At 40.0% G+C, this 23,150-nt stretch overlaps 2 protein-coding genes across 2 annotated transcripts; one reads left to right on the top strand and one right to left on the bottom strand.

Moving 5' to 3' along the window:
• The first annotated feature begins 1,088 nt into the window (after positions 1 to 1,088).
• On the top strand, positions 1,089 to 3,323 carry LOC127315301 (serine carboxypeptidase-like 34). Its single transcript, XM_051345802.2, has 6 exons — positions 1,089 to 1,404; positions 1,574 to 1,681; positions 1,784 to 1,879; positions 1,961 to 2,053; positions 2,170 to 2,258; positions 2,363 to 3,323. Exons 1-6 carry the CDS (start codon positions 1,116 to 1,118, stop codon positions 3,179 to 3,181), a joined length of 1,494 nt encoding a protein of 497 aa, XP_051201762.2. The 5' UTR covers positions 1,089 to 1,115; the 3' UTR covers positions 3,182 to 3,323.
• An 11,478-nt stretch (positions 3,324 to 14,801) lies between these two features.
• LOC127311781 (uncharacterized) lies at positions 14,802 to 22,337 on the bottom strand. The gene is made up of 7 exons (XM_051342238.1): positions 22,289 to 22,337; positions 22,014 to 22,177; positions 21,869 to 21,906; positions 21,675 to 21,762; positions 21,354 to 21,587; positions 21,052 to 21,117; positions 14,802 to 15,023 (listed from the first exon to the last, which is right to left on the bottom strand). The coding sequence occupies exons 1-7, from the start codon at positions 22,335 to 22,337 to the stop codon at positions 14,835 to 14,837; spliced, it is 828 nt and encodes a 275-aa protein (XP_051198198.1). The 3' UTR covers positions 14,802 to 14,834.
• Between the last annotated feature and the right edge of the window lie 813 nt (positions 22,338 to 23,150).

The following is a 23,150-nucleotide window of genomic DNA, read 5'->3' as shown; positions in this document are numbered from 1 at the left end:
TTTTTTATGCCGGCTGAGCGGGAAGTTAGTGGCTATAAGTCTAAACTGGGGCTAAATTGGCATACCGGGCTTTCTGCGGCTATTTCCAGTTTAGCCTCTAAAGGCCTTAGCTGTATCTCGATAGGTCTCGAAAGGCTATAGCCAGCATTTAAAACTTTGCATAAAAGTTACTCCCTCTAGGTCTAAGTACTTGTCGCAAGTTCAATGAATCTAGACAAATTTTAGCCTATATTTTTTTTCTAAACCTGCGATAAATATTTAAGGCTGGATGAAGTAATATATTTGGTAGAGAGGCATGGGGATGATTCATATTCAAGATATTCAAAATAATTTGCCGTTTAGAGAATTGCAGTTAGCCAGCACATATATATTCTGAACGAATATACCATGGAGCAATAAACCAAGCAGCTTTAGAGAAGGGTCAAGTGCAAAATAAATGAATGTCGTCCTCCTCTAAACAACATCATGTACTGAGCTTGCTAATACGAATGGAGAACTTACCCATTCGAGCATCTGTTGGTATTGCTTTCCTAAGAAACCTCTAACCCAATGTTTGAACTCTAAGGGTGATTTGCATGTTCTTCTGTTTTAGAAGGTGAATAGTATTCAGTTGCACGTGTCTAGGTCTTGGTTCACCTTGTTCCTGCAATTTCTGCATGGTATGCAGATTTTGTACAGTATACGTTTACCTGACGGTGTTAATTTCCAGCAGAAAATATCTTGTTCCTGCGACTGACAGTACATACATGGAATCGCGTGAAATTAGCAGCTGGATTCTCCAAACAACCTGGCGCTGTAATCCGTTCAGATACGTCGTCTTGATCTCTTCGTATGTGGCACTAATACAGATCAAATTAACCACTAGACAGACAAATCAATCTCCTCGAGCACAGCCGCCAGCCACGCAACAGAGATCCTTTTCTATCTCTTTCCCGCAAAAGTTTTAATCTCTATCCAAACGGAGCGCGCTTCCTACCTCAGCACGTACGAAATCCGATCTGGAGCAGTTAAAAGCGCTCCTCAACCTGCATCCATATATATACACGCGTCTACAGGCACCAAGAGGATCCAACACGTACGATCACGGCTTTGGTCGATCTACACCTGGAGTAGCAATGTCGTCGACGGCGGCGATAGTCGTCCTCCTGCTCGCCGTCGCCTTCGTCTCGGCGACGACGGTGGCGGAGGCGAGGCACCACCACCGCGACGGGTACGCGAGGGTGTTCGACCGGCAGCAGGCCGACCTGGTGGATGCGCTGCCAGGGCAGCCGGCGGAGGTCGGGTTCCGGCACTTCTCCGGCTACGTGACGGTGAACGAGACGCACGGCCGCGCCCACTTCTACTGGTTCTTCGAGGCCACCCACGACGTCAGCAAGAAGCCCCTCGTCCTCTGGCTCAACGGAGGTACGTCGGATATTTTCCTTACCATATAGTAGCTAGGAATCTACTCGGTTGATCTGACATCTGAGTCGTAATGTTGGTCGTTTTAGAGTCAAATTTTACCTGTGGTGAGCTACCTAATCATCTAGTATTTGGAAATTTTCATGGCTCGCGTATGTAACTTCAATTGCAGGACCTGGATGCTCGTCGCTTGGATACGGAGCACTGGAGGAGCTGGGACCCTTGCTGATCCAGAAGGGAATCCCTGAGCTCAGGCTCAACCCTAACGCATGGAACAAAGGTTTACCCTGACAAACGATTTTTCACCGCAATGCCTTCAAATAATTTTGCCGAGTCTAGTAGATTCAACTGAACCTTTAATTACTTTGGTGTGCAACTTCAGATGCCAATCTACTCTTCTTGGAGCAACCTGCCGGCGTTGGCTTCTCCTACACCAACACGACGGCCGATCTCGAGAGATTCGGCGACGACATCGCAGGTACGTGTCCACGTTCCTAACCCAGACGTCCTCCCTATTTTTTTCGAAACTAACTTACTCCACATCGATTCGTTCGTGCAGCTCATGACGCGTACACGTTCCTCGTCAACTGGTTTGAGAGGTTCCCGCAGTTCAAGGGCCACGATTTCTACATCGCCGGAGAGAGCTACGCCGGTGATTGCTCCTGCTAGCTCTCCATTAATCCTATCAACTAATCTCGCGATTTCGTCTTGTTACTTAAATATAATCAATTTTGTTAATTTTTTTGCCTGGGTATCCTTAATTTGCAGGGCATTATGTCCCCAATCTCGCCGCGAAGATCGTGGAACAGAACAAGAAGGTGCACAAGAGCAGGCACATCAATTTCAAGGGATTCATGGTACGTAATCAATCGGCATAACAACATACTTAAAAATAACACATCGATTGATGTTTGTCTTGCAACGATGCTAATTCGTTCGTGTACGTTTTTTCTAATCAAAGATCGGGAACGCGGCGATCGACGAGGCGTCGGACGACCGCGGCATGGTGGACTACGCGTGGGACCATGCCGTGATCTCGGACGAGCTCTACGCCAACATCACCGACAACTGCCGCTTCGACGCGGGTCAGAGCAGCGACTTCTCCTCGTCGAACCCGAACCCCGCCACCGCCGCCTGCGACAGCGCCATGAACAGCTTCTACGAGGCCTTCAACGACATTGACATCTACAGCCTCTACACGCCCTCCTGCACCGCCACCACCAGCTCCATGGCCAGGCAGGCGCGTCCACTCCACCGCCGGTCACCTAACAGCGACAACGGCAAGCCCCTGCGGCCGCGGTACAACGCCTACGACCCGTGCCTGGACAACTACGTCTCGGACTACCTGAACCGCCGCGACGTGCAGGACGCGCTGCACGCCAACACCACGGGCAGCATCCCCTACGGCTGGTCCGCGTGCAGCGACCCGCTTTTCCAGCACTGGCAGGACTCTGCGGCGTCGACGCTGCCGGTGATCAAGAAGATGGTCGACGCTGGCCTGCGCGTCTGGGTGTACAGCGGTGACACCGACGCCCGCGTGCCCGTCACGTCCACCCGCCACGCCCTGCGCAAGCTCGGGCTCGCCACCAAGAAGCAGTGGAGGGAGTGGTTCACCAGCGACCAGGTCGGCGGCTACACGGTGGACTACGAGGGGCTAACCTTCGTCACCATCCGTGGCGCCGGACACATGGTGCCCACTGTCACGCCTGTGCAGGCTAGCCAACTGTTCGCACACTTCCTCGCCGGCGAGGAGATGCCGCAGAAACCCATTGTGGCGTAAGCTATATATGCTACTAGAACTAGTGCTCTTGGATTAGGCCGGGGGCCATATATATAGAGGTTGATTTGCAGTCGGGTCTATCTATCAGTTCGGAGTCTCATATGTAAATTAGAAATTTCGTTAGTAGTAAATAAATATAAATGGAAGCTTTATTACCTGTCGGTGTTTTTTTGCTTCTTGTATGTTGCTCAGATCGAAATGATCCTATGCCGGGTCAAGTAACAATCAACAAAGATATACAAACATAAAATCTAGGTCTGCCCGTGTGTGGTTCGTCTGCGTTTCTCCGTTGAGTTCCAGTTGCCGGCGTCTAACACAATCCCCATCGCTGGCGTACGTCACCTTCTCTGCCCTCCACCCCTTTTGTGTGCTGGACGTGTCCTCTCCATCCTGATTACATCCATAAAAAGACATAAGACAGTTTAATCCTGGTCTCCAGCAAAGTCTGTAGCAGTCAAAGGAGAGCTGTTGTTCCGACGGGAATCATGATCGTAGCAAGTTGGAATGACCGGGGGCTTGGAAGCAAACTACGGGCGATTCGTGGTCTTTTGAATTTCAAGAGGACCGTGGTGGCGTGGATCCGGACCTACTCTTTCTCGCTGAAACAAAACTGCATGAGAGGGAGATGGAGAAGTTCAGGTGGTTACTCACATGTGTGTGAAGAATCCTGAAGGGGGAAGCAGGGATATCAGAGTGCGGATTTCCCTAATGCACGAATCTCCAACAAATATATTTGCTTCCAATTGATGCACAACTTCCATATATGTTCATGCCTTTTCCTTGGGATCCGGTCGGTTCCTTCTCAATCCCATATTTTTATTTTGGATACTTCATCCCAGATCTGGCCGTGGAGGGCTAAATCCGAATACTCCGTGTATTTTTATTTTAGATATTTTTTGTTTTGGATTCGAATGCTGTTGAATCTTCATGTTTCTGTGAAGTTTCATTTTTTTATTGAAATAGGTATGAATTTTCTCTGGATCTAGATAGGAACTTCTGTACATCTTCCAGATTTTATATGAAAATTGTTTGAATATGTGTTGGTTTTGTAAAAACTATATGGTACATTATCTTGTCCATTTTTTTACATATTTATTTTATGAATCTTTGAGAAAACAGTGGAAAAAATGGATCTCAAATTAACCATGGATAATTTCCCCAAACTTTGATATAATTTTTTATTATCTGTATGAAACTTCTGCGAAATTCTGAATGTTTCTCTTAAAAACCCGTATGAATATTGTTCATTATATGAAGATTTCCTCAAATGGACAATGAATAAATTCTGTGAAGAAAATGAGAAGGGACAAAAATAAATTGTTATGTTAATGTTGTGTGAACTGTTGATGATATTTCAGAAACAAAAATTAACTTTGTTAGAAAATATTTCATTTCGGTTGATAAAAGAATTTAACTTTCATTGCAGTGAGTTAAAATGAAACAACATGTGTGGATATTGTTGAATTTTTGGATGTTTGAATTGGGAACTAGTAAAAAATGCAGCTACCTAAATGAATTAGCAACGGGGTAACATAGAAAAACTGGAAATTGTAGGGGGGCGTTAAGGAAAAATGGAATGGACTTAAGTTTGAGGTGGGAGGTTGTTTCTGTATATGTTTTTGCACGAATCTCCAACAAAGCAATGACAAAAATAGTGCCGGGGGCACTTCCTACATCAGGAGATGCATTTCTCGGGATGTCACGTTGTTTTGGAAGAGGAGTGTTCACTGTTCATTTATGTTTGAGATCCGTTGGCAGGAAACACATTGACATTGACATCACAAGGGAGGATGGCACATGTGGAGAATGACCGGTTTGCATGGTGAGTTAAAAGGTGATAGAAAATCGGAGACATGGCGAATGATACGAACTCTGAAGCAACAAACCCTCATAAATGTAGAGCATGGCAGTGTCTTGGAGATATAATGAAACTAGATGATACCCCATGCGTTGTAGCGGAGTATTAGAGGCGAAGTGCACACAAATTGGAGAAAGGAAAGCATGCCAACTTAAAAATAAGGCATTTCAGTTTTTCTTTTAACTCTCTCATTGTTGAACATAAATATAAAGTGCAACGAAAGTGGCATAACTCTCTCATGTTTGAACACAATATAAATGGCAACAAAAGTGGCATAAGTAACTCAGAGATAAGCGGTCTAGGGACTGTAAAATATAACTCTTTCCAGTAGGCTATAGCCTAATAACAAAAGTTTACTAATAAAATTATATTACTCATGTGGGATGGAGAAAGAAGAAAACAATATATATGTGACTACATTTGAGCAAGCTGATGGTGGAACCGTGGAAGCCATAAGCATGCAATGTCTATATCAGCAACTGAATAACATGATGTGATCATATTTTCTTGCTATAATAATATATGACATATTCTATAATTTTGCTAAATTGCTTTTCATACATCAGACTAAACAATTTCATATGAAATGAATAGAATAGATGATGCTAAATGCAGATATAATGTTGGTGTTTTTATAATAACTTATATTCACCAATATGAGCTTTTGAAGCCCCTATTATGTACTCTCATCTCTATTTTGACATACAAATAACATGCATCGCACATATAAATTCAAGCATAAATAAATGACAGGGGGTGTTGCTGGTGAATTCAAAGACCGGTCAGCCAAACTAGGCAGCCAATGAAAAGTATGATCAAGGGCGAAAGTCGCCGAGATTGTATTATCGATAAATAGGGTTACACGGGTGTTGTGAGTTCTAGAATATATCCCCCTCGGTGGCTCCTCCTACCCCTTATATGGTGGGTTAGGTCTCAGAGTCCACCTCGAGGTCTATTACATTATGTATGTCGGTTTACCTGATATGGGCCTAACTTTCCTATTTACATAATAACTGGGCTTCGGGTTCGTGTAGCTTTCTTCATGTTCCTTCGCCTATTCCGTCCTAGACTTCGCACCAGGGATGGAAATGATGAGTACCCGATATAACATACCCATGTAAAACATCACCCGCAAAAATAAAAATGACACGAAACATCGAAGTGGAGGAATCTTAAGAACAAATTTCTTGCTGGGTCGAAAATTTTTCTTGGTTTACTCTAGGTGCTGCTAGCACGACGAATCAGATGCAAATCTATAAGAACAAACATGTAAACAGAATTAATTCACACATGTGACATGAACTATAAATCGAGATAGATTTTACATGAGCAGGGGTGTAGCGCGCCTGTTTGTACCCTATTAGAATCTTGCAAAAAGCCTCGGAATGAATAAAAACTGGAGGAGAAATATCATACATTTCTTGGGGATAGAAAGTGTAGGATCACAACCGCTGAGCCTACGCATCAGCAGCAGCACATCCGCCATATTTAGATGTAGTGATCGTGGTAGAGTGATCCAAACTGCAGTGAAAGGGGAAAATTAATTGGAGATATCAGTTGAAAAATTGAGGAGCAACATTAAGTTTAATTTTGATCTCTAGCTCGAAGTAAAAAAGGCAAAATAAAAGTTGAGAGGCCGTAAATATTGAGAAGCAACATTAAGTTTAATTGTACACGTGGACAAACCATAGAAAAAAACGTAGACTTACATTTGTGAGAGATTGGACAGAGCTAGAGCCTACAGTAAGTGGCGCATTATGTTTCAAAATTTCCAAGTGGTGCATGGCAAGCCATACCATCTGATCATCAGCCAACGATTGTGCACTTAGAAGAAGGTCTGTTAAGGTTTGAGGCCCCACGGTTACATGAAGAAGGGTGTGACGCAAAGGAAGGCTTGGATAAAGGTGCTTTTCATTTTTTAGGCGCTGATGGCACCAATCTACTTGAATACCTGCTGGGACACAAGCACAAACTGATGTAGTGAGTATGTTTTCCCCAAAGGTGATTGAAATGTTTTATCTCGAACTTCTGGGAAAACAGTAAATTAAATTACACTCTATTTTCTCTTCAAACAACATACAAAAAAAGTAGGACGCGATTTTGTATAAGGCGCTTTATGTATAGGAAAACATCTAAGGCAACCTCCTCACAGGAATGCATATAGAAAAAGATAAAACTGTCGATGTCATCCGCATTTAATGTAAAATTAGAAAATTCAAAAAGTTTTGTAGCTCAATTTTTTTAATTTGACATTCGTTGTTACCGTTGAATTAGTTGCGACGAGATCTTTGAAACTAGATCCATGTTCATATATTTCAATGACTTTTTGATCCAAAAGTTACCCACCTTCAACACAAAAATTACCTATCCTGTAATACATAAGTTAACCAGACGGTAACACATAAGTTACCCACCATATAAAAGGTTGGAGAGACGTTTTTACATACATTAACAGAAAGAAAGAAAACTAATGATCTTCACATTAAATGCAAAATCCAAAAGTTTAAAATGTTTAATAGGTTAAAACTTTTATCGCATTTAGGATCCATTTTCACTGTCGTACAAGTCTCGACAAGACATTTAAAAATAGATCCTATGATATGTTTCGATGAATTTTTTTGACCTAAAAGTTAGCCATCTCTAACACATAAGTTATCCACCATGTAACACATAATGTATCTACCATATAAAAGAGATGGATGGAGAATTTTTGCATACATGAAGAAAAAAAAAAACTTCTCCATCCACATTAAATGCGAAATCTTAAATTCAATTTTTTTGTAGCTCAATCATCTATCCAATTTAAGATCCATTTTGACCGTTGGACTAGTCACGACGAGATCTTCGGAACTACATCTCATGTTGATATGTTCAATCTGTTTTTTCGAACACTAAAGTTATCCATCTATAACATATAAGTTACCCACCATGTAACACATAAATTACCCAACATATGAAAGGGTTGTGTAGAGATGTTTTTACATACATGAAGAAAAATATAAAAACCGTTGACGTCATCAACATTAATTAAATGCAAAATCTGAAAATTTAAAATGTTTTATTGGTCAAAGTGTTTATCCCATTTAGTATTCGTTTTCACCGTTCGACTAGTCGTGAAGAGATCTTTGAAAATATATCTCATGTTGATATGTTTCGATAGCTTATTTTTGGACCTATAATTACCGACCTCTAACACATAAGTTACCCACCCTGTAGCAAATAGGTTACCCACCATATAAAGTGTTGGTGTGGAGACATTTTTACATACATGAGGAAAATATGAAAGTTGATGATGTCATCCGCATTAAATGCGAAATCTGAAGGTTTGGTAAAATTTGTTTGACTAGTCGCACCGTGATCTTCGAAACAATATCCCATGTTGATAAGTTTCGATGATTATTTTGGATACAAAAGTTATCTACGTATAACATGTGAATTAGCCACCCGTAACATATAACTTACTGCCATAATACATAAGTTACCAACCTCATAATACTGTTAAAGTTAATCATTTTTGAATGTACTAGTTACCCACTAGTTAACATTGTAGTTACCCACTAGTTAGCACTGAAATTACCCAAGCATGTTCAGTTAATTTACCCACTAGTTAGAAAAGAAGTTATCTTATTAATTCCTATCTTATTGAAGTTACCATCAAATAAGTACAATGACTGATGTTTAACTCTTTTGCATGTGATGTGTCTAACGAAGTGTCAACTAGGAGTGCAAGCTTTGATGATTTACAAGAAAATGATGAACATTCGACAGATACATGTGCAAGAGTTCAAGAGCCATCGCTAAACATGGTTGGTTTGGATGAGTACAGTTTGAATTATGCTATAGATATTGCAATATCCAACCGCAACACGTAGTTGATCAACAACAAACTTTTGAAATCGTAAGTTGTGCATATTGGCAATGGTGGCCTATAAAAATTAATAAATGAACACAAAACGTAGCAAAAACACCATAATTACCTCTAACAAGTATCACATGAGTTTCCCATTAATACAAAAAATTACCCACGTGAAAGCATATAAGTTACCCACACAATTAGCCTCTAAGACATATCCACCTTTATTTCTCTGTACTGTATAATCCGGTGCAAGTGTAGTGCTAATAGAAACAGATTGATGCATCTCACCAATGTCTATTTCTCGTTCTTTTCATGCATATGGGTTTCTAACTTCTGATATAATGCCACAAGTAAATCGAAACAATGGAGAACAACATACGTTCAGGTAGAGTAAATTTAATTCGGCGACATTCAGGTGACTACATTTTTTTCATCCAATATATTAGGTGCCAAAACTATACCTCTGTATTTCAGTTGTTAAGTGTGGTAAGATTGATCAAGAACTATTACAATATAAGTACATGGTTTTGTTTCACGTGTATACACAATCCAACTAAATTGAAAAAAAATAGATGATGGATCCATAAGCTATAGTGCACGGCGAGTTCCAACGGTGTTTCGATGCATAAGGAAGAAATTATTTTGACTCAAAAGGAGATGACAAGGCGGGACATAAACATCCAAAGATCTGATTAGTTATTGTATGTACTGTATGTATCACGTGTTTTCTCTGAATTCTGAACGAAAAGTTGTAGTAGAAATTGCGAGAAGAGCATCCATTCATATAGAAATCGAATCAGACCTTTTGATGTTGTTTCATCTTGTTGCATCACCACTTTTTGGAGGCCTCTTTTCCCATCCTAGTGGAGCGGCTGATGGAATAGCTGATCTACTACAAGAGTTCCATGAGAGTTCAATGAAATCACGACATGAAAATTTCCATCCAGTTGCAAGTCACGGTACTAGAGCCGTCTGCCACCAACTACTTTGAATGACCACTCATGTTAAAAATAGATGCATTTGTTGTCAGAGTTGAAGCTCCCAAATTTTCAGAACTGAAGATCCCATATTATCAGAATTTCGAACGCACCAGATTTAAGAAGTTCGTTCATAGAAAATTAGAACAATACACAAAAAATCCAGTCCTAATAATCTAGCAGATGTAAACCTATCTGGTCCATCAGTCAACGTTGTAGCAAGTCACTCGAAAATGTCGCATGGCTGCCTCATGATGCCATGTAGTTATGTATTAACACTAACGTTGAATTTTTTGCATCGCCTCAAGAACACCTCAACAGAGCTCTCTGAGATCCCACCCTGCCGCAACACCACGACATTGTTCGGCCGAACCCTTGCCCTATCCCGGTTGCAACAAACTCCGCCTCCTAGAATTTCACCTCGGGGCATCTTTTCACGGGCTAACCTGATTGCTGCGATGGCAGATCATCTTTTCTCGGCATCGGTGTTGGAGTCGTCTCGGCGGCGGCAGCGCTGGAGATCCAACTGCAGCAGAGTCGGCCAATGGAAAGAGCATCTAGCACCTACTTGGTGTATTAGTAGCGTGGGGTGGTGACTCGACGAACAGTAGCGATGAGGAGTACAACGCAAAGTAGGGGGCAAGAGGATAATATATGGATGACGCATGTTCGATCGAATGGCACAAAACCGCCTGCCGTGTTTCGAGAAACATAAGGCGCCTTACAATTAGGTTTTCCAAAAAAATATTTCTTCCTTGTCTCCAACTTTGTTAGAAAGTATTTGGCAAGCACAAGGTTTCATATTAAAATTGAAAAAAAAATATATAATGTATAGAAAATAAATATTCATCAATTAAAGTAGACTAAATGCAATATGCAAAAGTATAATTGTATAGTGATAGTAGTGAGCGTAAACTTTAGGAAAGAACTAAGTACAAGTATGATAATTGTATTTGTATTTTTAGATTAATTAAATGATTAAAATATAAAGGTGCGTGAATAAAAGTAAAGGGTGTTTCTTATGATTTAAAATGGATCATGTTCATGTGTTTCTTGTCTACTCTTTTCTAAACAAGATGGGATTAAAATAGTTTCAAAGGGGACATAATATTGATGAAACTAAATTATGTGTTTGATAAATATTTATATGGATATCACGTCCTATGGTTGATATGATGCAACCCATCTAAATAATAATCCTCCAGTAAAAGAAAACTCCACAAACCAGATTTAAGATAAATAAAGTATTACCTTTGCTTTTATAACATAATATTGAATTTCAAATATGCTACCTCAAAACATATGGGATCACCATTGTTGTTCATTTGGTCAAAGTAACACATGCATTCATTTAATACTAGTGTGGTAATAACGGAAAGGAAAAAACCATAATAGGATCCAAACTTTCTGGTCGCTGTCCAATTCCATACATACTACCGTGTTACTTCAACTAATGCACACATTCCCTTCTAATGCCATATTATACTTGTTGGATCAAAGCTTGTAATCAAGAGCGGATTACATTATATATATCTACTCATACATCAAACACAAATCGAAAATTTCAATCTCAAATACCAATCTCATAAAAACCAAAGATCAACAAACCATAACACGGTTACATATAGATGGCCACAATCATGAGGGCAGCTTATGCGGATCTAGAACATTGATAGCATGAGAGAGAGAGATCAAGATACTTCCACAAACCCATAGTTCAGGGGTTTAATCCTTCCTCTGCATCATCGAGGTGAATGAGATGTTGTTGAAGAGGTAGGAGATGCGAGCCGGCGCTCTTCGGCATCACCCCCTCTAATCTTTGCAGGTAGAGCCTTTGTTTCATGTTTTTCCGTGGTTCATCGTGCTTTGAGATTGCACTTGTCTATGGCACAAACATTGACGGTATCGGCACCATGAGGGGAAATGGGCCCCCACCAGGGTATTAGGATGCATGGTGGGTCCCATATTGGCCCTACCTCCACTACAAGTGAGGTCCAAGTGTCCTAGGTCTTGATTTTCCATCAAAACATCCACAGAAAAAAATCTCGGTACTTTTGAGTTAGCGAAGGTTCCTGAAAGTCAAAAAAATGCAAAAGGGGATTTTTGTGCCTACAGGGTTATAATGTAAAATAGAATCTTTAAGAAAAATCCCCAAAAGCATTTTAAATCATGATTATAGCTACTTATTTGAATCAATTATGATTAAATATGGCATAATAAACTATAAAGAACGTTGGTGCATTTTAATGCATCAATCATGGATAATAATGTACACATAATTGTCATGTCTTTAATGGTAATCTATATATATAGGCAACATGTACTAAAACATGAGGTTGAGAAAGGAAATAACCAAAGGGTTTTTGTCATGCATGCTAGTGTTGTCACTTGGCCCCAAGTAGATGTTCTCATTTATCCCTAGATGCACATATAACAAAAGATGCATGTGTCGCTTTTGTTGTTCATAAGCTATATCGTTACTACCACCCGGTTAACTCCTCAAATACACCACCCATCTATATATATCACACTTCTTTATATAAAATACACGTTTAAAGATCGTGCAAAGGTGTGCAAAGGTTTATTTACCGTGGGCACCCCGCACCCCACTCATCTACCTACACTTGGTGCGGTCAAAGACTTTGTGACATGGGCAAACAAGACATTACCCTTACAATGATCTTAACAAATTGAATAAACAATCATATTGTGCTTCCAAATTATGGAAATCAAAGAGTTCCAACACAATGGAAAATGCATAACATTCATTATTCACAGCACAATAACCACCATCAAGGTATACATATATGACCACAATCATGTAGGTAGCTCTTGTGACTCTAATTGGTGAAGTACATATAAAGATTGGATCAAAATAATAACACAAACCCCGAACCCATGGTGGTGTACTACTCCCTCTCATGGTCGAGAGCAATGTGGAGTCATTAGAGAAGTAGAAAGACGCCACCAAAGCGATTCCGGCAGCAGTTCCCCTTCCAATCTTCAACCAGCGGTCGATTGGGCGTGTCTATGTTTTTATATTTTTGGTACCCACCTCCATATGTCGCGGGGAAAAAATACCAGGGATATACATAGATGTTGTTGGTTCAAAACACGCAGCCACAAAATATTGAGGAGAAGTCCAGAAGGCCAAAAGAGGCCTGGTGGCGCGGCCTGGGTTAGGGGCGCTCCATGAGCCACCATTTGCACCATGTTGGTATGTCAAGGCTCTACTTTGGCTTGATGGATCTGTCTTAAAAATTCTGAAGTATGCTTACCCTTTTGCGAGTCACATAATTTCTAAAAAGTCAAAAACAATGAAAGGTGGTTTTTCTACCTCCCAAAATTAAATGCCAAATAAATGAGAACTTTATGGAAAATCCCCGAAATCAATGATAAAAATGTTGGCAACGCGGTCATATATCATGTAAATACCATATCAATATCACCAAAGTTTATGGATAATTTTTTAATCTATCAGCTGTAAACAAGAATACGCTCTAATTGACAATGATGGTCAATGTGGGTTCATTTTTCCAAAATGTTATTTATTTGACACACGTGTATACTTTGATCAAAACTTTGAAAGTGACAAGCAACTCTGAAAAACAAGTAGATGGATAGAGAATAGGGTTGCACAAACAGGTCATGCATAACCCCCTAAATCATGGTAATTAGCACAAATTGCACTACATGAAATCAAGGTTACCTATGTTATCGGCTAGGTTCATGCATATACGTTCTCTTCGCATGAGGAATCAGAACATAATTTACATCATTATATACATAGGAGAACTTCATTATTTAAGCATGTTGTATCAATCGATTGCTGTAGATTAGGACCCAGTCAAGTCTGGATTAACGTGCACTAGATTATGGAGTCCATGCCGTCCCATTGGGCGGGGCAAAGGGGTGCTCGCCTTGAGACTCTAGGAGGTAGGGGCCCAGAGACAAGATTTATTTGTGTTTTTATATTAGTCATAATAATTTTAGAAAATATGGATGGATCAAGCTGCAAGCCTATCATTCCTCTAATTCAGCTCCTCTTACCCTAAAAAAGTACTCCAATATTTATAAATATTTGTTTAGATGCCACGATTTTTCTCTAGCCTTCTTAATTAGTGGAGAATAACCAAATGTGGAGAATGAAACTGTGCTTTTCTTAAGTTGTAAGTATTCATTAGTGGAAAATAACAGCGCAGCCACATAAATATGCCATCCGCAAGCAGCACTCATTCGATTTCCAACGGTTCTAGTTGGTCCCATCATACGTGTTTGACAGAGATAGTATAGTACAACCTCTTATTAATTGAATTACAAATATGTCTACTCTTCTACATATTTGTTTTTCATATGAATCACCTATTCCCATAATTTTGTTTTGCTAGAAATAAATATCATAGTATATAATTCGCCCGATCAATATAAATAAGTACTTTTATCAGTACTCCAAAAACTATGAATCTATTTGTACAGATTATTTACTTTGCTATTAAATGACAGTAATATTTCTCTTATGAAATACTAATATTCTTCTAAGTCTTTTGTAGTGGCGGATCTTGACACACATTGTTGACGAACCAAGAACAATACTAATGCTTAAACTTTGATTAGTCTTTAAAATTTTAGCATAAATATTAGTAATATCGTTAATAAATTTTCTTGAGGGGGAGGGGGCATTGGCCCTCTTGACCGTAGGGAAGATGAGTCATCATGAACAAGGGTCCCTTGGTGTTGTGCTGCTCTAGGGCCCACACACGACTGCAGTTAACTTATTGCTTTGCTTAATTTACAATGCAGTGCTGATCAGGACCGTACAGGTTACCTGTGTCATCAGCTAGGTTTATGCATATAATTATCTTCGCACGAGGAATCAGAACATAATTTACATCATTAGATACATAGGAGAACTTTATTATATAGGCATGTTGTATCAATCGATGGCCGGAGATTAGGACACAGTCAAGCCTGGATTGACGTGTGCAGGGTGATGGAGTCTAGGTCGTCCCTCGTGCTTATGTTCTTCTCGATGTTGTGGCCGGTCTGCAGCTCATCGACAACGGCGCCCCAGATCTCCGGGATGGCTTGCCGGAGGTTGCCAATGCTTCCCAGGGCATAGTCCGCCTCCTTGCTCCTTGCACTCTTGCCCACCTGCTTGACCAAATGCATTTGTAAAACATATTTTTTTATGATAACTTAAACCTCTTTATTCATTGCTAATGACAGTTACATCGCTCAACATAAGAGGAATAACTAAGCTGAATGGATCCTCAATCCATGCACACTGAGGCGATACGCTATCTAGCCTTGTAAGTTCATGAGCTACCGTATGTGTTTGTAAAACATATTAAGTTACTACGCAAACAATGTTAACTTCAACTTCTAATTTGAGGTGTTTAAATTAGATAACCCTTTGATTCTGGTGGTTTGTATAAATAAAATTCGATTGTACACCTTATCTAGCGAACATGGACACACACAAAGAAAACACTACTGCTACCTCCGTTCTAAAATTTAAACCATATCAAAAATATAATCCATGATAATTAAATGATATTAATTTAATTCTCTAGATGCTAATATTTTATTTTACAAACTTGGTCAATGCTCACCTGGTTTGACTCCCAAGAAATCTTATATGCACTATATTTAGATTAGATGGAATATGTTTTAGAAATTCATTTCAAAAGGGCGATAATATTACTTGTTGTTTTTGTGTACTCTCCCATTTAACAATATGTGATGATATCATCTCTAGCCTATACCTTAAAATCAGTAATAGGAGTCAAAAAATCGTTATAAGTTGGTAAATCAGACCTAGCCGATCTCTTAAACAGGTGAGCGGAGGATTTTTTTCTCCTCACATCGGCCAACTCTCAATATACTTGGCATCAGCCTCTCTAGTCTCTAGAGAAAAAAAACTCAGCCACCCAACCTCGTCGCCGACACTCTCCCCTGCCCACACCGCATCATCACCAACATCTCCTTAGATGACCACCGTTAGCCTCCACCAAAAACCATGCATCATCCGTAACCCACCTACCCACTGCGACTCACTAGTCGGTTGCCACCGTCACTGGAATCGATGGAACTGAGCCATTGTGGCGATTGCATAGCAGAAAACTCCTACCGGTGGCCTCCTCTCAACGCCTCTGTCGACTTCCCACCGTCTCACAACCCCACTACCACGGTTTGATCAGTCATAGATGTCGCGCGACATAGGGTTGCATCGCCCCAACCACTGCCGTTCATCTATCGTTGCCGTGTATGTCGCGCCCATTGATATGGAGGAAGCCGATCCGGTCTCCGCACAAGCTCTTGCCATCGTAGAAGCGCCAGAACTGGCCACATCGACGTCCTCCCCTTGTCATCCCCAAGGCGCATCCATGGCATTCAACACAATGCCAAAAAGGTATTTGTTTCCCCTTTTTTTGGAAATAAGGTAGGAGATATATGGCGGTACATTTACCTAATTTCATGTGTCATTAATTTCGTAAAGAAATGCAGAGAGAGATAGAGAGAGAGAGATCAAATGGACATACAATGCGGATAATGTATTGTGTTCACATAATGATTATGTTTTTCTTCAGGTGGCATTGTACTCTTGGAGTGGAAGAAACCGTTCGATTTTTTTGGCAACTAATTCATGAGCCTTTTGACATGTCCAACATAAGTGGATAAACTAGATCACTAGCATCACTTTTACATAGGTGGCATATTCTTATTATGTGTTACAATAGCGGCTAAGTTTGATCAAGTGGATAAGCTAGAGCACTATGATCTATGCTAGCAATTTGTTTTAATTATGATCTAGGCTACCGACTTGTATGCACTATGAGATTATTATATTGATTTGTATAACTATTATATGGATTGTGTCCTTTGAATGTTGAAAAGAAATATACAAATGTATTCTAGAGACACGGCGTTAGTCGATGTTATCTAAATTATTGTGACAGTTAGACCAAAAATTTACGTTTAGTACGTATTTATTAAAATTTTATAAGTCACGTAACATATTTAACATGCCAAATTAGTTGTAACCTAAGATTTTTAGCAGCCAATGCTGAGAAGCTAACATGTCAGACATGGCCTCCCATAATTTGATAAACAGTTAGTTTTGCATGTATGTATCCCTGATAAGTACAAATAGGTGATGTGTATATATGCTTGAAAAATATTGATGAATATATTTCATGTTCACCGTTCCAAGCATATTAGGACATGTAAAATGCAGAGTGTCTATTGGGGTGCTTATAAAAAATAAGCTAAACTTTGTGTTAAGCAGTAGTGCTAATTTGTTAGGAGAGGTATCTATTAGGCATCTGCCTAGTATGAAGCATCAATGCTTAATTACCTCTCTAAGCATGTAGCATTGTACATACCCTTACTGTATCAAGATGTAGCTACATACGGCTTACACAGCAGGGAGACTAGAACAACATGCTGGTAGCATGTGATGTGATTAATCATTTTGTTACCGCACATGAGACTAATAAATTCATCGATTTAAAAGGTAATTTCACGTATGATTTTTCAAGTCTTAATTAAAAAAGATTGTATTCCACTTTTTACTCCTAGTTATGCATTTGTGATATATATTACCCCATTTAGTAGAACATTTAGCAAATTATAGCATTTAGGAGACCTTGAACACAGTTTAACCTCAGTTTCACGTTTTGTTTGTTATTGTTAGATGGGACATGCATGATACGTCGATGTGACGGCACAAAATATGTAAATATCGGAGGGCGTCATCGAGGATTATGTCTAGATTTATTTTATACATATGTTCCATTCCTCGTCACTGTTTTGATATTTTTAGATCCCGACCATCACCTGACACCTTACCCAATGAATATGCATAAAAAATTCAGGGACCAAAACTTATAAAAAGGGTAATCTAGGCGATTTTTCATTAGACGGGGTAATTAGTGTCACAAATGCCAAAATAGAGGGTAAAAACTGGAATTGACTCATTAAAAATGAACAAGAAATTTATAGTAAGATTTTGAGCTTTCTTTTACGAACAATTTAAATATTATATCTTTTATGGAAGGTGCACAACAACATATTTTTAATTGTTTACAATTACATTATTACTCATTTAACTCTGTAATGTGATGTTTAAGTATAGTTTACATCCAAAGTGGTGTACTGGAAGAACAGATGTGATTACAAATTCAGAGAGCAAAAGAAGGTACTAATATTGATTGGGTGGTCTTGGGTGCACATAACATCCAGTGGTATTATCCACAAATGCATGTATTTTAGTTGTATCAATTCATAAGAGCACACTTTTGCGTGGTGGCATAAAAACTCAAGTAGTTAAATTTGGTAATGTTTATTAGGTGGTTTGTTTGAGCTTTTGGAACTTTAGATTGATAGAGAGAGAACATTTGTTGATTGGTATATTTGTCAATATAGTCTAATTTTTTTCTCATCTATTCTCCTTGCTTGATAGAAAATTTATCTCTTATGATCGGTGGAAGGCTCAGAAAATCTACATCCAACTATATTTTTCCAATTACATCTAGCTCTCCTATTTTTCATTAGAAAAGTTTATACCATTGACTATATGCTATAGAAGATAGGCTTTATAATTTTCCATTTATAGATTTCTTTAGTTTGGTAGAACATCACAATGTTTTGTATACAATTGGTACTCTCGACAATGTATAATTTTTTTGAAGGATGGTAAACTACAAAATAGATGAAGTTATTAGTCTTATGCGCGGTGCACATTACATGAGAAGGAATTAACCATATCGCATACTACCAGCAACAAGAAAAAGAACCAAGCACGCTTGAACTTGGTGGTAGCAAGGTAAAGAGCTGATAGGTTATGAACAATATTGTGCATTGTATGCATGATGGAGTATAGAAAATAAAGCTTTATTTAGCTACCATAAGAACCACACTTAAAAAATCCTATAAAAGTTTGGAATACCTGAACCTCAGTCATCACAATAGTTGCAGTATCGACTAGAACATCCCTCGCACTAAAAAAATACTTAATGATAGATGGGGGTTCAAGTTACCACATATTCCCAAGAATGATGAGTATATTCTGGCTAAATGAAACACGCGATGTTAAAGCTAGGTTTTGATCACCGGTGAACTATGGGTACAACCAACCTACTAACCATCATATCAGATGTTGGTTCTCAAGATAACTACATTATTAATTTTAGTATAAACTATAAAAGAAGGTAAAAATGTTCCAAAACTCCATTTTTTGAACTTTTTTTCATGGATGCACAATCCAATAGTCATGATAGTAAAACCTTGAAACATGGTACAATTTATATATATATGCATGCAAAAATTTACATGCCCATATTTTAAGAGGATAGGACGAGGCACGATTGTCCTCGACATCTTTACAAGTTTTTTTGTTGTCTAGTGAACTCATTGATATTTTTCATCATTATATCCACACATCAAGCCAATTACGTTGTTAGTCCGAAGACTTGAAAGGTGTACAATCTTAATTCTTAGGAATTCTTTCAGCGAATATTGTTTTGTCTGTATGATAGACATTTTTATAACATTTATATGTAATATGTGATGTAATAAATCAACACAGGAGCACATGTCATTATAGTCACACATTAAAGTTCATGACTCATTAAGAGTCTTGATATATGTTGCCGAAAGCCGGATATGCATGTTGCATGGCACAAAAGTACACGTGCCCGAGTAAGTATAACCAGTGGATTTAAAATATGTATTACATCGAGATATTTAAACAAAAAATGAGATCGTAATAGAAGGGTTTCTAGAACATTTATAATAATTTTAGCAAGTACACGAAAATAATTTAATTTTGGTTACATATTAATATACCAAATAATCATCAAGGTATAGTGCACACAATGGTCATGTTTCTAGAATGTAGGGAATGTTTAAATGAAGTAATTAGACGAGAGGAATAAATACAAGAACACGTTAATTCACAATGTTTAATGTGGCCATAATTTTAAGGAGGATAAACTCTTTTTTAGTCCATCATTCTTATATCTAATTAAGTTAACTTAGATTGTATATGATCTAAAATAATGTAAAAAAGCTATAGCTTAACGATTTAATATAACTGACGAACAACACATATGGGTGCTTAGACATATGACATAATGATCACTCTCCTATAAATATAAGATGGTTAAAGATATTCCTCGCATATGTAATATTTTGTTTAGGAAAAAATTGCTATTGTTGAAGAGCATTTTTTCCTATCACTTAAGGGGTAAATAATGTGTTACCGATCCATGAATTGCCTTTTTATTTATAGAAAATTTCCGACCCGAAAAAATGATGCCCTCATATTTGCGAGAGCTACCATGGCAGTCTATGTATATTTGCAACAAAGCCACATGGAAAGATCTTATAAAAAATAAGAACTTAATGTAGAAAATGCTATATAACGGGCTAAACTATAAAGGATCAACTAGAGATGGCCTAAGGAACGCTTTCTAAAGCAAGCTCGTCAATATAATGGTTCTCTAATAATCAGCATACACCGACCATTTGACAGATTGATCTACCCACACGTCCAACAAACATCGACAAAAAGCCTTTTTATTTTTTTCATTCAATGTGATATATTACTAGAAATTAAAAATATCACGTAACAAAATATTTAGGTGCGCAAACATAATTGATCAAGGGGAAATAAAAGGGGGAAATTGGAAAGTTGGAAAATAGCTATGCCAACGTCATTGCCATCGCCATAGTTGCAGGAGCTATGTCGACGGCCTAGCCATCGGCACAACTCACGCCCCGTCAGTTTATGCGTCTCCAGTGCCACATGTCCAAGGTATGTGCCGACGGCCAGTGGAGCCGACAGCCGCCGTCGGCATAGCTATCACGGTGCTGACAGTTTGCTTGCCGACAGTGGCCGTCGGCATAGCTCTAGCTACGCCAACGACTGTTTACAAGCCTTAGGCTTGCACGCTATGTGCTAATGGCCCCGATAAACGGCGCCTGCGCGTTTTCCACTAACATGGATGTCATTGTAACTGACTTGGCGCCACGAGACTTTATTTGCCGTTTAGCTGTTTTGTCGCGCATGATGAGCCACTACGTTTTCTCTATGTTGCGATTTCTGAATTTCAAGCACGGTAGTTTCAACGGAAGTTCAATTATAGAGATCAATTGAGATCGGTTGGATAATTACCAGCGCTGTGCACAGGCCGAGAGCCTTCCCTGCGGCGATGTTCCTCTCGTTGTCGTCAAGGAAGAGCTGATAGAGCAGAACGAGATGAGTGTGCAGATTTATGACCGAGCAAGAGCGCAAACTAAAATTCCCTAATTTTTATCGCTGTTTTAGGTTAAATTTGAACTAAAATCACTGTAAGAATTATGAAACTAAGGGAGTAATATATATGCAAATAACTGAGCAGATACTTTGCACCAGCACACTGACAGATTTCAGAACAATCACAAACGGCAGGTCATGGTGAATAATCAGGTAGTTACCGTTCGATGTGGGTCTGTGCCGGCGACACGCAGGGCCGCGACGATGGCATCGACGGACGGTTTCAGGACCACAACCGCGCGGTCGGCGTTGGCACCATCATCGTCTTCGTTAGCCTCAACGAAGAGGTGCGGGTTCATGGTCTCGAAGCACACGACGGCATCGAAGCAGGCCTCCCCGACGCCCAGCCTCTCCAGCGCCTTCTTCGTGTGCGCGCGATCCGAGTTCGTAAACAGCTGCGTGTGTCCAATTAATAATCAATCAGCAGCGGCTCGTCCACTGGTTCTTACGATCGGTCATGATTTAGTGTTTGGTGTCCTTACGATCTTGCGCTGCGGGATGCTCTCCAGCAGCGCCGCGAGGCGCGGGTCCGCGACGATCATGTCGTAGGGGAGCATCCCGTGCACGTAGCTGCAGGCAGAATGGAAACAGAAAATAAGCCCGGTGAACTGCTAGAGGCCAGATCGATCGCCGACAACAGGAATCATGGTGGGCGTGTTTCGTCTTTCGTGCTGACCTGTGGTACTCGTCCGGGTGCACGTCGTGGCCGAGCGCCTGCAGGAGTTCATGGCGCAAAAATCCAAATATCAGAAACGGATCGAGAAAGGCGAAGCGAAGGGGGAAAGTAATAGAGAGATTGGCGGCGTGTGGGTGGAGCGTACGATGAGGCCGGCGAGGGTGCTGCCGTGGGTGCGGAAGAGCTCCACGCGGAGGGAGGCCGCCCTCTCCGGCGCGAGGCCGAACCTGGCGATGAGGAACTCGTCGATGTTGCGCTTCAGCGCCGGCCCAATGCCGGTGCCGCCCGGGTACAGGGTGTCGTCCAGATCTTCAGTGTTCACCGAGCAGAAGAATTCGCCAGAATTAATAGATGGTTTGATCATGAGCGGAAACTGGTTAAGCTATGAGGAAGAAGAGCCGTGTGCCTTAATTAGTTTACCTAGGAGGACGCAGTCGAAAGGGGAGTTCACAGGGGACTGGAAAGCCATGGCTGGTAAGCTGCTGAGAAACAGAAGAGGATCGACGATATGGAGCAGGAGCAGAGTCTCTTCCAAGCCGGGGCGTTTAAATAGAGCCCGAGGTGCGAGAGGAGGACGAAGAATCTTTTGTTCATACACAATGTGGGTGAGGTGGCATACCTAGTATCAACTTTAATATTCGGGAATATTGTAAGTTAAGCGACTCCTGTTCCTCATGGCCGCACGGTGGCAAGTAGGTGGACCCGACGTGGAGATTCCATGTGTGGCGCGGCGCATGGTCCTTCAATTTAGGGATGCATGAAAATAAAGCGAATTTTAAGAGTTTTTCTTGGAAAAGATAAACGGAATAAAAATATGAAAACAAAAATAAAATTTTAAAATGGAAACAAGACAAGAAATATTTTGGCAGAAACATAAATAAAAACACAACATCATTTTCCAGCTAACATAATTTTTTATTTAAAGTTGATGTGAATGGCCCAGATCAATTACATGAGTTTGTTAATCCAACTTTCAAAGCGGCTCATCCTAAAACTGCCAAACATTCCTTCAAGGACTCGCCGAGCCTTCCATGGCTCGACCTTCCCCTATTGGTTGAATGATTTTATTCGCTTCAATGCTTGAGATATTTCTGCACGATTCAAGGGTTCTCTTAATTCCGGTAAACGTCTACATCCTGTCCGCATTGTATTCGGTCTGTATCTATTTTTGATAATATCCGTTTCCGGATTTCTGTATTTGTTTTTCTTCTCGCAAAACAACATGACAAAAAACATGGCACAACTCAGTTTCGTTCATTCCCGCGCTCTTTTCATCCCTGCT

This window comes from Lolium perenne, chromosome 7 (genome assembly GCF_019359855.2).
Source record: "Lolium perenne isolate Kyuss_39 chromosome 7, Kyuss_2.0, whole genome shotgun sequence".
In the NCBI taxonomy this organism is placed as follows: domain Eukaryota; kingdom Viridiplantae; phylum Streptophyta; class Magnoliopsida; order Poales; family Poaceae; genus Lolium; species Lolium perenne.
Note: the sequence above shows the minus strand (reverse complement) of the source record. Positions and strands in the feature narration are given on the sequence as shown.